Consider the following 15308-nt stretch of genomic DNA (forward strand, 5'->3'; position numbering starts at 1 on the left):
TACTTGGCGGAATCATGTAGACTGCGTAATTCTGCGAAGAACGCGCTTCGTTATCTACGCCATATCATCTACGCGACACTGTCTACCGTAAAATTAGTAGTCTGCATGTCTTCATAGGATAAAAAACGTCAATATTCACGTGTCGTATTTGACCCACTCCAATCCAATATCGCTCAAACACTCGCATCCGTCCAGAACCATGCCGCTATAGTCACCCTCTAGGACGATACGCGTGCAACGCTAGCGATCTCCTCACTAAAATGTAAACTTCGTAACCGTTGCCCCTCGTTACCGAATTTCTCGTATCTGTCTCCATCACAAGTTTGAAAGCAAATATCTTTCGTTGGCTATGCCATCCGTTTTCATGGCGGTAGGTGGTGGCAGAACTGTACTGCCGATACAAACCGATACAAAGGCGCTGATGCATAAGTCACGTGCTATCGCGCTTCCGAGTTGCAGGGTGCGTCAGCCGTCGCCGGTTAACGGCTCTGTTCTCTAAGGAAATACGCACTATAATAACAAACGCTACCAAAATATCATCGCGGCTAGAAGCATACGCCCTGAAGCGTATGGTTTCTTTAATAAGAAAATATATTTATAGAAGCGTTCGGCTACTCGCTTACATTGAGAATCATCGTCGGTAATGTCTGCACCGTTATTTCGCCACAAACTCGCAGAACTGCAGCTCCTGCAAGAATTTTTTTTTCTCCTAAACCGCCGATGCTGCTAGACTGACTTTCCGAGACAAACTGCGCTGCTCAGTAATACAGCGCGTTTTACACGTCATCTTTTGATGACGGCGTCATCGATACTGCCATTCACGTGCCCACATTATGTGCTTTTGGAATTATTTAGGCATTAAAAACTTACCGGCACAGGCATCAACTATGCCACGCAAACGACTGCTGATACCTCGCGAAACCGGCGACAGTATTTCGACGAAACTTGAAAGTCACTATATAGTCAACAATGCAAGAAAGCTTTGTAATATCTCGCTTGTTTTGACCCAGTTGTCCTAGCAAGAACTTGCTAGGCTGTGCTTACTTCGACGAGCCTGTCATCGTTGCGGAGTCCGCCCAGCTCTGCCGGGCTGTTGGACATGACGCCTGTGATGAAGTAGCTCTGGCGCTCTTTGTCTTCTCGGACACTGAACCCGTATCCTTCATAGTTGGGCCACTTGCGCAGGTGGCACAACCGGAGACCGCCGGCAAGCTCCTGCGAAAAAGAAAAAGCAAAACAAAGGAGGAGATGTTAGCACAGAAATAAGGATATCAACGTACAACGGCGTTTTTCTCAGCTAAAGAACTATCGATAACATTCTAACAAAAAACGAGTTGGTTGATTCCTCTTTTCGAGTGATTGGTCAGAACACGAAAGTGAAACGCGTATTCTGAGAATAAGTGGCCGCTTCACCGCACACTGAGAACCACAAGTCCATAAATGTGCAGCCCTTTATTAATTACAGTTTCGCTCGAAGAGCGAAGCAATGACAGCGATAACAAGGTCGCTAGGCCAGTGCTGCTACGCAGTGTGAACAGCACCGCGGAGGCCACCGGGTGCCATAGGTACGTCCGACGCAATGGTGAGCCCGTGCGTGGCGAAACGTTTAGCGAATAAAATCGCGACGCGCCCCGACGCCCGCGCCGATACCGACGTGACGGCACCCGCAGAAGGAAATGGAAACGCAGCGCGTACCGTGCCTGATCGTGCGCATCCAACAAGGCACGGCTCTGCTTGAGCTCCGTGATGAGGGCCTGGCTTCGCGGTGCACGCGTGTCTAAAGCGAAGAGCTCACGCGCGCCCGTCGAAGTGTACCACCGAGATTGCGCGTATTGTCCGGGTTTACGCAAGCGAGCGGAGTTGTGCCTCTCTTTTCGCCGATCGCGCCGCTAGCCGTCCAACGCCATCACGTGGTCTATAATGATGTACATGTTCCAACGCAATGCAAGGAAGCCAACTTTGTGGACACCGACTTTTCGTTACGTTCAATGCTATCAACATCGCAACCAGCTGGTTCCGTAACACGTGTGCCCCAAGGATCAGTTATAGGCCCTCTTCTTTTGTTAATTTACATTAACGATTTAACCAATGACGCTTTTTCTAATATTTACCTTTTCGCAGATGACTGTGTTATCCTCCGTGAAATCTCGGACAAATCTGATAACAAATTCTTACAAGACGATACAAACGCTATTTCTAACTGGTGTCGCGTATGGTTAATGCAACTTGACGTAACTAAATGTAAATGTATGCGTGTAACTCGCTGCAGTATTCCTCCGCCGAACTATTACCTTAATGATACTGCCCTAGAGGTCGCAACCTCCTATAAATACCTAGGCGTCCACATAACCTTGTCACTTTCCTGGTCGTTACACATCAATAAGGTAATCAACAAAACTAACCGCATGCTAGGTTATCTTCGCCGAAATTTTCATGCTGCTTATACATCTTTAAAAGTGATCATATACAAAATGCTTATTAGAAGTAAAATGGAGTACGCCTCATCCATCTGGGACCCACACCTCGAAACCCTTATTCAATCACTTGAACTAATCCAAAACAATGCCGAGCGTTTCATTCATAGCAATAACAACCGGACATCAAGCGTAACTGCCATGAAAAGCTTTTTGCTTCTTGCCCCTCTCTCAGCCCGGCGTAAGTGCTTTCGCCTTGCTTTATTTCATAAACTATATTTCCACAATTCCTACCTGCGCGATAATCTTATATCATCTCCTACCTACATTTCCTCTCGCATTGATCATAGCCATAAGGTTGGAATCATTCAATGTTGCACCAGAACCTATAACGAATCATTTATTCCTAGGACCTATCAGGAATGGAACCACTTTCCCGGCGCAGTAGTCGCGATCAAGGACAACTCAAAGTGTCTTTCGGCCTTATCAGACATCATCACTCCCAGATACAATTAACTAATCAACTTTGCTGTAATAACTAACCACCTTTTGCTGCTCTGTATTTACTTATGTTTTTTACCCACTACCTTCTGTAATACTTCGGTCTTGAGGGTACAGTAAATAAGATAAATAAACGACATAATCGCATGTAATGTCGACATAAATGACATGACGACTGTCAAGCATGAAGGACATGACATGAAGATGAAATGTACTGACATCACAAGGCACGCGTTACACGAAAAGAGTGACATTCCATGCATGACATGAAATGCAGATATGACATTTATGACAGGCAGGCCCACATGACATGACATACATAACATGAATGACATATATTACATGTCGTTCGTGTCGTCACGTAACTACATGTTATACCATGCATGCGTGACATGACTGGCATGTCATGACATGGAATAGTAGTGACACGTCTGCATGACAAATGACATTTAATGGCTTGGCATGCAAGACAAACTATATCCACGCATGGCTTCACACGCATGACACAAATGACATGTAGGACGTGTCATAACATTACATGCAATACACAAATTATATACACGCATGGCTTCACACGCAAGGCATGTATGACAGACATGTAATGACATGAAAAACCACGATCACATAACTAGTAGCCCAAGCTAGCTATGCATGAGATTATATTGTTACGTTATTCTATAATACACCTGAGCATGAGACAACACGAATGACACCTTTCCGTCTTTTCCACGGCCACGAAGTAGGCACAATGATGAATGCGACGACACTCAGACGGCTGCCGAAGATCAGCGCGCTGAAGAAGCCCGACAGCTTGCACGAGTACGTATCCATCTACAGTAGGAGTATGGCTCAAGGTACTACAATCTACTTCACCGATACCCACCGTGGTTGCTTAGTGGCTATGGTCTTTGGCTGCTAAGCACGAGGTCGCGGGATCGAATCCCGGGAACGGCGGCCGCATTTCGATGGGGGCGAAAAGCGAAAACACCCGTGTACTTTGATTGAGGTGCCGGTTAAAGAACCCCAGGTGGTCCAAATTTTCGGAGTCCTCCACTACGGCGTGCCTCGTAATCAGAAAGTGGGTTTGGCACGTAAAACCCTATAATTTAATTTAATCTACTTCACCAATCTGTGTCCTACGAGCCGGGCGGGCGTTTTTGGGTTTGCACCTGTGTCCGCCATCACAGCCTCTCCGAGAAACTGTTGAGGTGGTACTTCGGGACGTAGAAATTTCTCTGACGCTTAAGTGACGCCAACTATGAAATTGCGCTCGACCGTCCGCATTGCTCGTGGTGTAAACGACGTGTACCAGAAGTAGTGCATGCGGTCTCTTCGAGCTCTTCTTTTCTAAATCACTTCACAGCACCACCAACGTGTGAGGATGTTGATGACGTGAATAAAGCATCGGTACGATGCTCTCTTTGAAGAGAGGCTAATGCCGCATCTTAAAGGTACAGAAAAATTGGAGGACGCTTAAGCTTCGCCTTCAAGAGTGGGACGCGACAGCGTTCCCGTTGACCCGCCAAGGGGTATAAGACAATGTGCTACGGCACAGCGATCACTTACGATGCGCCCCGCATCGGACTTAGCGCCCACCTATCACGCGGTGAGCGTCGAGCAACGCAGCGTTCGGCGCGGCAACGAAACGTGCGCCTGAGCGAACGGAACGAACCAAAGAACTCGGTGTCTCGGAGGGGAAACGATCTACGCCAGCCAAACGTCGCGATCGGCACGGGCAGAGAGATAGATAGTAATCTAAAGAAAGGACCGGGAGCACGGCGAAGCGTCGTCAGGGGAGAGGGAGTCCCGCGACGCGCCTGGCAGCGGTCCCAATGCGCGCGCGGTGCGCCTCCTGTCGGGGCAGCGCCGTACATTGAGAGGAGGGGGTCTTCTGTGTTTGCCGCAAGATGGCTCTGCGTGTGCGGAAAGCGCAGAAGAAATGCAGCGGAAACGCACTTCGCAACTCGTGTAATTGTGACTTCTGTACGTTACATGTTCATAATTACCGATATACACCGCAGTATAACTTTCCACGGCTCGTTTCGAAGGCAACACCGCATTCACTAGAGGCGCGTTTGCACCGCTTGGAAGCATCGAACTCGTGGCCGAGTGGTAGCGTCTCCGTCTCACACTCCGGAGACCCTGGTTCGATTCCCACCGGGCCAATCTTGGAAGTTGCTTTTTATTTATGAAGCGCCTGCCGTGATTTATCGCTCACGGTCAACGCCGCAAACACCGACGCCGACGACACCGGCTTTTCTGCGACACGAGCTCCTTAACGCTATCGCGTTAAAATGAAAATGAGGCGAGCAACATGGACAGCAACCAACGACCACCAGCCAGGGGGTGAAGAAGAAGTTGGCGCGTCGGCTCACTAAATATGGTAATAGTCTTTGTCGCACCGTTAGCCTGTCTGTTGGGACATTATGAATGACGTGACGTAAATGACATGATAAAAATGCTTGTCATGTTATTTATGTCGTTCCGGATGTTAAACACCATCACTCCAACCCCGTTGCGTTAACTGCGTTCTTAATTTAATCATAAATGGGAGAGTTCAGATGTCTTTCGTCGTGAACGATATTTGATTGTAAGGGCTCGTTTAAAGAAATCAGTTACCAAAGTAGTAACAGTCATTAAAGATATAGCACACAGTGTAAACATAATTGAAACTGTGGAATGCAGGTGCACTTTCTATACTTCTCTGATAACCGTCGGTGAAGTCTCCTTACGGTTGTTACGTCTTTTTCTTCATACTTACAAAGAAATAAGACTTTGTACACCTTGAAGAATTGCGTATAGATGCATATTTTATTGGTATGTCTGCCTCCAATTAAAATTGTTTGCTGTCATTGTCTTTTCATATAAGCTTTGATGTTGCCGTTTGTGTATACGAATGCGACAGCTTACATATCAACTCTAGGTGGCAGTTTTTCCTCATCGCTCGATTTCACAATTCGAAGCTTGCGCTGATGACGGGAAGAACAATGGCTTGATCGCGTTGAATGGAGAACACCTACAGCGACGTACACTTTGCAGGTAATGCCGCAGCATCAATTTCTTAATAGGTGCTGCATCATTGCCACGTACTGGGCATTGCAATGCGCACTGATCTACAGCGCCGATATATAAATGGTCTGCGCACCTACGTTCGGAGAGCAGACTGGCGACAATGGCTGGAGATGGCGGCCAGCTGTTATGTTCGTGAGCGACGGCTTTGAGTTCATTATTTGCTTCATTACGTAAGTTTTTATAATGAACTCCTTTTCGTGTTCATGTAACCTCGACTTCCGTCTGGCGTGAATGGAGAGCGAGTAAAAGCAAGGGCGAATCCGCAACAATCTTCATATCTATGCAAGCCGAATATGCAAAGTTGTGGATTCAGTTTGAAAACTTGCTTCCCTCTAAAACGAATATGACTTGTCTATGACCTCATGTGCGAATAATTTTTAAGCAACCATTTTGTTCATTAGAAAGCAGTGCAGTATAACCTTTGGCCAGCCTGCTCGGAATCTTCGTATTTCGGGACTACAGATATGCGGCCCCTGCTTTAGACTTCGTGTGAGCGACGGTCACGAACCCACTGCGTCGTTCCTTAAACACTAAAGCGCTTTGACGGAGCCGATAGTCCGTGGAACTGGGTCGCTCAGTGTCTGGCACGACCAAGTGCTTCGCAGATGTCTGCCGCTCTGAGCAACTGATACATCAATGACAGCGAAGTTGCATATATAGGCGAGTTCTCATGCCTATCGGAAGTACTCGGGGCCTATTTGCTGGCTGTGCTCAGTGACAATTGATCACCGACACTTTGGTTATTCAGCCGCTTCGGGGTTTCTACGGGAGCTAAGTTGCTGCTGGACGGTGCCATCAGTTTTCCTCGCCTCGGCTGTTTTACCCGCCTCACCTGACCTCCAACGTGGAGCCGTTAAAAACATCGCCAGACGCAAGAATTACGGGATTCTGTCTACAAAAAAATAAATAAATAAACAAACAAACAAACAAATGAAGGAGCAAGCAAACAAACGAGCAAACAAACAAACAAACGAACGAGCAAACAAACAAACAAATAAACAAACAAACAAACAAACAAACGAGCAAGCAAGCAAGCAAACAAACAAACAAACAAACAAACAAACAAACAAACAAACAAGTGAGCAAGCAAACAAACAAACGAGCAAGCAAACAAACAATCGAGCAAGCAAGCAAACAAACGAGCAAGCAAACAAACAAACGAGCAAGCAAGCAAACAAACAAACATACAAGCTACTGCACAGAGGAGTTATGCACTCAAGGGACGAATACGCAATGTACCTTTAACTTTAAAAACGTTTATAATTACGTTTCAAAGGGCGCACTGGTAGTCTAGTTAGGGAGTCACGGTGGAATATGGCAGCGCCCTTCGAAATAACGACGTTCCACAGAATGAACAGCGTGCGTGTAAGTTCATTCTGTGTAACGTCATTATTTCGAAATGCGCTGCCACATTCCACTACCTTTAAAAGCTAAACATGGCGATTCAGACAGATTACGCTGCTGGCTGTCCTTTGGTTGGCATTTGGTGCCGAGCACGTTGCCACACACCGCCACCCCCACACACGAAGAGGGTCGTGCGGAGGCAAGTTGTTCGCTATGAAAAACGTGGTGCGTGCCACACTCACGCTCGGCGTCGTGCTGCCCGATGAGAGACTGCTGAGCGACGGCGTCGTGTCCTGCTTCTTGCGCGTCTTACTCTCTGGTGCTTTGGAGTTCACGTGGACGATCTTCAGTAGGTTGCTGCGGATGGCGATGTCTTGTCTTTCGTACCAGGCCGCGGTTTCGTCGTCCACGACCAAGAGGCGAGCCTCGTTGGGCATCGACTTGATGAGCTGCACGACTTCCTGATTTTTGAGCCCTTCTAAGCTTGCATCGTTCACCTGCGTGGCAGACGTTCGTGCACGTTATACTTGTGGCGTAAGAGCCGTACGTTAGCTGTACGACCAGGCGTACCACCAAACGCATCCCACCTCCCCCCCTCCCCCCCTCCCCCCCGGACACGTTTCATGTTCCACCCGGTTCCATGTACCAAGTTCTCATTAGGAGTAGCCGTCTTTCTGATGCGTCCTCCGACGGTACCGGTAGCTTTCACGAATATGCTTTTGTTCTATATTGTACGTCCGGGGATGTTACTGACACGCACGGCACAACGCTTGATTACAAAATTAGCGTAATTGGTGTTGTGCAGTAATGTCGGGAACCCTTACGTGAAACCGCGAAACCGAGGAAACACGACGATGATAATCACGAGGATGATACACAAAGGCAGATGCCATGAAATCTGGATTAAGAACCTTGAAGAAGTACCTCTGCGTTATCTTCGACAAACCACTGTCGAGAGAATGACTACGCCGATCAGTTTCGATTTCACTTTACTTGTCCTTCTTATTTACATGAGCAGGCGCAGAAGCTAAAGGCTCTGCTTTTAACGCAGTTAGACACGCAGGGGACAATAAGACGCATGCAATAATCGCATGATGATCAAGATCAGCAAGCACGTACAAAAAAAATAATGCAGTTTAATGTACGCCACTCTAGAAACCATACACAGTATTATAGACACATATACATAAACTATACATACACAAACTGTGTACACACGAATAAAACAGCAATAACTACAACAATGACAAGAAAAAGAAATCTAATTACACAAACTCAGTACTATGTTCTATCAAATCTGATTTGAAAGCATCATTTGTACAAACAGCACTGGTATTGCTGACTTTGTTTAGACGATTTATCGATGCGGTATTCGGTACTCTACACTCTGTTTACCGAAGCTAGTCCTTAGTTTTGGCTTTTTTCTGTTTCTCTGACGTTTTGAGTAAGCGTATGTTCTGGTGTGGTCCGGAAACACTCCGGCGAATTTCGTTTAATCCATTGCATAAGTTTGAAGTAGTTTAAACACGGTTATCCTTCAGCAAAGCATATTTTTGAAGATCGGTCCTCTATTTAAATATCTAACGAGCCCATGATATTGTCCAAATGCTCTTAACATTATTCGACTGGTACTTTTCTGTAATTATATTGCGTGGTTGTGCCCCACACCAGAATGTTAGCATGCAGTAGAAGAGCGCGTGATATAATTCAATTTTCAGCTATTTCGTAAGAAGGGAGCTAATTATGTAGATACACCCTACAGCGTTACTCAGTTCTGTTACGAGCTTTTGTACGTGCTTATTCCACGTTAAGCCCTCGCTGAACTAAACCCCTAAATATCTTTGGCTCTCTACTTATTCCAGTATTTCACCCCCAAAGAGAACAGTTGTAGTGGAGTTGGGTGGATTATTTATGGGAGAAAAGATCACAGATTAAGTTTCATAAACATTTATTTGCAACTTAATACACCTTAACCAGTGTGACAGTTTAATTAAGTAGTTATTTATGTCATGCTCAACCTCTTGAAGAGATGATCCGCTGAGGAAAACATTCTCATCGTCACCATGCATCATTAGCTTAGGGGAGACTGGGATATCACACAGATCATTAACATAAATTAGAAATAAGAGCGGCCCAAGGATTGACCCCACGGGACACGTTTTTAAAAATTATTTTTGCAGCATAAGTGGGTTGGCTATCCTTTATGCTAGCATACTGATAGCGATTAGTTAGTCCTTTAATAACTTGAACACCACGTCACGCACACCGTATTTGCCGAGCTTGTTCATTAGGATGTTATCACACATGAATCAAAAGCCTTTCTTAAATCTATGTATAAACGCAATGTGTATAGAACCTATTTTCAATGTTCTAAATTTTTTAATGTTTAATATTAAGAAGCGCCATTCCACATGATTTATTCTATCGATATCCTAATTGCATATAATTATATTGTACTTTGAGAAGAATCGATGGAACCCGATAATTAACGCGCTCTGAAATACTTTGGAACGGAGATTGGTCTGCAATTGGTCAACTATAGCATATCCCCTTCTTTACCAACAGGGCATACTCTCGCAATTTTTGAACAATATGGAAAGACAGCAGTTTCGAACATTCTGTTTATAATATACGCCAAGATTGGAGCTATTATGTCACCTACGTATTTTATTGGTTTCGGTTTAATATCATCAAAACCTTTAGATATATTTTCTCCCCGAACAAAACCACATCTGGCTCGCTTAGTTTATACTCAGTTACTTTCTACACTACTGTGCGATTGCATCACCTTCCGTGACGAAAGCGTCCACAAAAAAGCACTTCCTGTAAGTTGTGAATGCGAAAGCATTAACGTCCAATTGAACGCCGCAGAGCGGTCCTTCGAGTTTCGCGCTGCGAGTAATGTGGCATAGCGGTACGTGCTGCCCGAGCCAGCAAGCAGCAGCAGCCCGTGGCGCTGGCGCCGCGCGCCGTCTTTCGAGAGAGAGGGTGACGTGGCACCGCTGCGAAGTAAAACCCATTAAACTTCGTAAAGTAGTGCCACGCTTTAAAGAATGCCGCCTCCTCCTCGCGTGCTCTGGCCGAGACCGACGTCGCGTCGCTATTGGCCTAATAGCATCACGTGGGCCCTCGCGCCACGCGTCGGCGCCATTTTTGCTCGAGAAGCGTCTACGGAGTGGCGAGGAGCGCATGTTGGGGCCGTTGCTACGCTCGAGCAGTGTAGGCGGCGCCACGGTCGAGGAGGGAGCGTGAACGAGAGGAGAAACGAAGAGGAGTGAAGGCGGAGGAGGAGAGTGCCGCTACTTTACGAAGTTTAAGGGGTTTTACTACGAAGCCCTCTCCCCTCACGCGACACCTAGCGCGCTAGCACGGCAGGACGTGTGACCCTTTCGCCCGCTCTGCTCCGTCGAGCCGTCGCTCGTGACGTGGCGTCGCAGCCAACGGGACTTTGGGAGCCGTTTCGCCGCCACAGACTACAGACGCCAGCGTTTTCGCTCAATGGGCCATTCGAGGCTTTCGCATCGAAAAGAAGCAAAAAAGAAGAAGGCGACGTCTCACCTCGATGACAGTGTCATTGACTCGTAGGCCAGCAGCTTCCGCTGGACTTCCGGATTCCACGGCGGTCACTCGTGGAAGATAGAGCTGCTCGACAGTAAGCAGTTTGAAACCGTAGCCGTCGTAGTCGGGCGAACGAACCAAGTGACACAGTCGGGCCGCAGGGGCTCTTACGTGTTGCGTGGCCTCTTCGGAAGCGGAAATTGCCGGGGCGCTTGAACGCTGGGAAGCATTCAGTGGCTCCGCAGCACACACTTGTGGACTGCCGCTCTAGAAACGAAGATTAAAAAAAAATGATATTTTCGCGTTCCTAGGGCTAACTGAAGGGAATGGACTCGAAACCCAGGCAATTAGGCTGAGAGGCGGCGTGGAAAGCAATTCCCTCCCCAGACACACAGCCGCACGCACTAGTGGGGCATTCTAACGTCGGCAAAAATAGACGCGAACAACAACTGCCCATAGCGGCCTCTAGGTAAAACAAGCGCTGCTTTTTTAATATGAAAATACCGACCTCTTCGTAGGTATGTAATCACGCAGGCAGGAAATTACTCGCCGTCAATATTTTGTTGGCTTAGCTGCCCTGAACGCACGCTTTGTGCTGTTGCTGAACGCCAGATTCGAGGAAAGATTACGCTCGAAACACGTGCGACAGTTGATATCCGCAAATTTTGCTGGCATCTTTGCAACTGGAAGAACGACTCACGAAAGAGTGGATAAGTTGACATTTACTTGAAGCATTATACTTTACACACTCTGCGTTCATTTTTTTTTTGTCAATGAGCACGTCCGCGAAGTGTAGGAAAAAAAAAACGAGTGAAATCGTCAATTCAGAAGATAGTCGCTGAGACACTACTGGCACCTTCACAGTAATAACTGCGTCGGTTATAGTCTAGGCCAGTATAACACATGCAAACCACTTCATGTAGAGGCAGTGGCTGATTGATTCTGGCTGCCGCAGATATTTTGCGCTTGGGCCAATGTGGGGTGGCAGGGTCGATTTCGGCTTGAACGTGTCAATTGTTTCGCCAATGTTCTGGTTGAATTACCGATTGGTCGCACTCACTGGGCAAAATTATCTTTATTTTTCTCCCCAGAAATATTGAGATTGTAAGCCGTAGCCTATAGGAGAAGTCCAAGTGCTTGGCACACCGCTTTGTGGCCGATAGAGCAACCAGACTTGTTAGGTATTGAACGAGTCCTATCAGAATTCTTGCGCCCGTGTCATTTTAGGCAACTGTCGTATCAGCAATATATAATTTGCAAATATGAGCGGAGACCACCTAACAACAAGCCTGATGCACCGTACCGAATAAGCCCCATGTGCAGCCTAACCACGGTTCACAACAGTTTGGTGATCATGCGGAATACTCACCGAAAACGTGTATCTAAAAAAAAAATAAGGAATTAAGGCAAATTAGGTTTGCGCAAACTCGCAACGAGGAGGAAGGCCCATGAAAAAGAAAATTGTAGTTGCTATTTGCAAGCCAACCTGCTAGCCGAAACGGCAAAGCGATCGCTCGGGAAAGGCGTTGGTCCCGGGTTCGATTCCCAGACCTGGATGAATTTTTAAAGCGCCACTTCCTTAGCAAGCCCTCATAGAGCTTCCTGACAATGGCTGCTGCGGTGTCGCTAAATAGGCGCATGTCCTACGTCGCGCTTCACGCTCCCGCCGGTTTCCATTAGACCATGGACGCAAGAATGGAAGTGGAATAACGAAATTCAACCGTACCCCTGCATTCCCCGTCGTACTTCTCACAGCTCCTCATTCTTCCCGCGAAAAAGCGTCACCCATGTCCTCATCACGTCAATGCGTCGACGTATCGCAGTGTGTGTTCGCATGAACTGTTGTTTGCATTTCGGCTTCTATTGTGAACGTTGTAACGCGTAAACCTAAACATTGCACGCTATCGCGTGTTGCATAGATGACGATAAAAAGTGTACGCATTAGATTCAGTTACATTGCATTAAATTAGTCGACTCACTCATGGATTTCCAACATATGCGTTGGATCCGCATAATTTGTTTCAGCCGCGACGCTTTCTACGAAGCTCGCTTGTGTTTCCTTTGTAGCTTTGTGTTACTATCAGGTGAAGGATAATATTAAAGCGAAAGTCTTATGGGGCATACGAAAGTCTGTATGCCCCATGAAGTGGAAAATCCAGCTAGCGTCCGCCGTTAACGTCGGATGGCAAGGAAAGCCACGTGACCAAGTGATGACGTCATGTTCCCGGTCCTGGACCTGCTCGCACTGCGAAAGCCCGCGATGAACAGCCACGGTGTCCGTCCGACGCCGTTGCCCAAGATTAAGTTTGGTACAAATTAGAGCAAGGTGCATTAAGGTGGAGCAAGGTAATTAAGGTGCATTAGGGTGGAGAATTAATTTAAAGCGATAACTTAGACACGTCCTAATGCTTTTGCATTTAAATAACGTAAGGATACTTAAGTGACTCATTTTTTTTCTTTCTAAGAATGGAAATAAGGTTCATATAAAGCTCTAATCGTGTGCGGATATTCTCATGTGCACTCTCAGAAGGACCATCCACGGTCCCCGTGACAGGAGACATTTCGTCAGCTGCGCTCGAAAATATGCGAAGTCCTAGATGGCATCAAGACGCAATTTATTTGCCGCACCAATCTGCCCCCTTTCGATGGGCAGGGGCACACGAGCATAAGCGTAAATACGCTCATGGAATGAATGGAGCGCAAAGCATCCATTTGCGAGAAGATGGGTGTATGTTGTTGGCGGAAAGATCAGTATTTCCGTTAAGCGCGCACCATATCTTCCTGAACTCCTACGCTTTCCTTGCGCCGCATTGACGTCACGAATTCAGACCAACTCTCCCAAATCGAGACCCGGTTACGCCTGCCTTGTTACTAGTACTTCTCAGGAAAACTGCTTACCTGACTAGCTGGCGGGAATGCGGTGCTCATTGTCCCGGTGCAGCAGTATAGGACCCAGCTGATGTTGTTCTCAAGCGAAATGGCGCCACCTTCTTCCTTAGGTCACAGGCCAAGAACCCAGAACGAGAGCGCGCACCTACGCTTCTTTTTCCTCTTCTGGTGCCCTCGCTGTGCCATGAGCAGTGGTGTTGTTGGTGGTCGTGCGCTTTGCAGCGTAATAATTCAATTTATAACGCTCTAGGGTCAACAACAACAACGACGACGACGACGACAATAATAACATTGATAATAATATCATTAATAACGTTGATAATAATAACATTAATAACGTTGATAATAATAACATTAATAACGTTGATAATAACGATCAACAATCTATTAATGCGCCCAGGAGCAACACACAAAGACAACGACAATAAAGGTAGCTATGTGGTGGTGGTGGTAACAACTTTATTGAGATTCTGCTCAGTTATGATCTGGCAGGCCCGAGTCCTAGAAGGGCCCCTTACGACGAGGAGCGAGCTATGTGAAACAAATATAACGAAGCGTAATGGGATACAAACAAACAGAAGACAAAAGAAAACCAAGTATCCGTGCACACCTAAGTGCTTCTTATGAGTTGTGAATGCGAAAGCATTCATGTCCAATTGAACGCCGGTGAGCGGTCCTTGGAACTCCTCGCGGGGGAAACGCGAGGTGGCGTCGCCGCGTGTGGACGTGTCTCATCGGCTCCGTGAGTTCTTGGGTGTAGCGCCCGTTTTTTTTGCTATATCCTAGTGGCTCTTTCACGCGACATGTGTGAAGATTTCCGCGACGTTTTGAGACTATTTTTGAAGATGTGTGTGCGTTAGAACGCTTGTTATTGTGACTTTTGTGGTTCCTCGCCTACGAGAACTTGGTGGCTCTCCGACGCCGTAGGCGTTGACACGCCTCGTGCGGGCGTCATGAACCCGGTTGAGGTAGTAGACGGGGAGGATCTTTCCCCGGAGGAGATGCTCAAGTGGCGACAAACGCACATATACGACGCCGCATATCAAGACTCACTCCGCAAGGACGCCATCACTGCCACGGCCAAGGCTGCTGTATGGAAACAGATGATCTCAAGGAATAACAAAGTGAGGCCTCCCAAGTTACCCGAAGGCTCATACAAGGCCATTTTTCGCATTCGCGGAGGCTTCGACGCCTCCCGCTTCAGCCACTTCCAACTCACCAAGATTCTCTCTACGGCAGCCGGCTTTCCAGCCACTGCGGAGCTGCGCCAAGACATCGTTACCATCAACCCCACCACCAACACAGTTACCCTCAGCACGGAAAGCTGCGATCGCTTGAAGAAATACCTCGCCATCAAGTCGCTCACAGCCGACGGCCAAGAGCACGAAGTCACCTCCTACAGCGTTCCAAACTCCGAGACGTGAAAAGGCATAATCTACATCGACAGGGTATGCCTGGGAGAAGTTATCTATGAAAAAGACATTCTACCCATGCTTCGTGAGTGCAACCCACTAATGCACTTTTTAGAAG

General features: G+C 47.1%; 1 protein-coding gene across 4 annotated transcripts in view; it reads right to left on the reverse strand.

The window, feature by feature from the left end:
- LOC135914911 (Na(+)/H(+) exchange regulatory cofactor NHE-RF3-like) overlaps positions 1 to 13977 on the reverse strand; it is a 31025-nt gene extending 17048 nt beyond the window's left edge. For 3 of the 4 annotated variants that reach the window (XM_065447851.2, XM_065447850.2, XM_065447849.1), the window contains exons 1-4: positions 13788 to 13976; positions 10890 to 11156; positions 7574 to 7828; positions 1045 to 1215 (exon numbers count right to left, since the gene is read on the reverse strand). In XM_065447851.2, the coding sequence (XP_065303923.1) occupies positions 1045 to 1215; positions 7574 to 7828; positions 10890 to 11156; positions 13788 to 13817 (723 nt within the window). In that variant the 5' untranslated portion in view covers positions 13818 to 13976. Of the gene's footprint in view, positions 1 to 1044; positions 1216 to 7573; positions 7829 to 10889; positions 11157 to 13787 lie in introns of all 4 variants that reach the window. The other variant, XM_065447852.1, reaches the window with a different exon arrangement.
- Positions 13978 to 15308: the final 1331 nt, after the last annotated feature.

This window comes from Dermacentor albipictus, chromosome 2 (assembly GCF_038994185.2).
Source record: "Dermacentor albipictus isolate Rhodes 1998 colony chromosome 2, USDA_Dalb.pri_finalv2, whole genome shotgun sequence".
Taxonomy (NCBI): Eukaryota; Metazoa; Arthropoda; class Arachnida; order Ixodida; family Ixodidae; genus Dermacentor; species Dermacentor albipictus.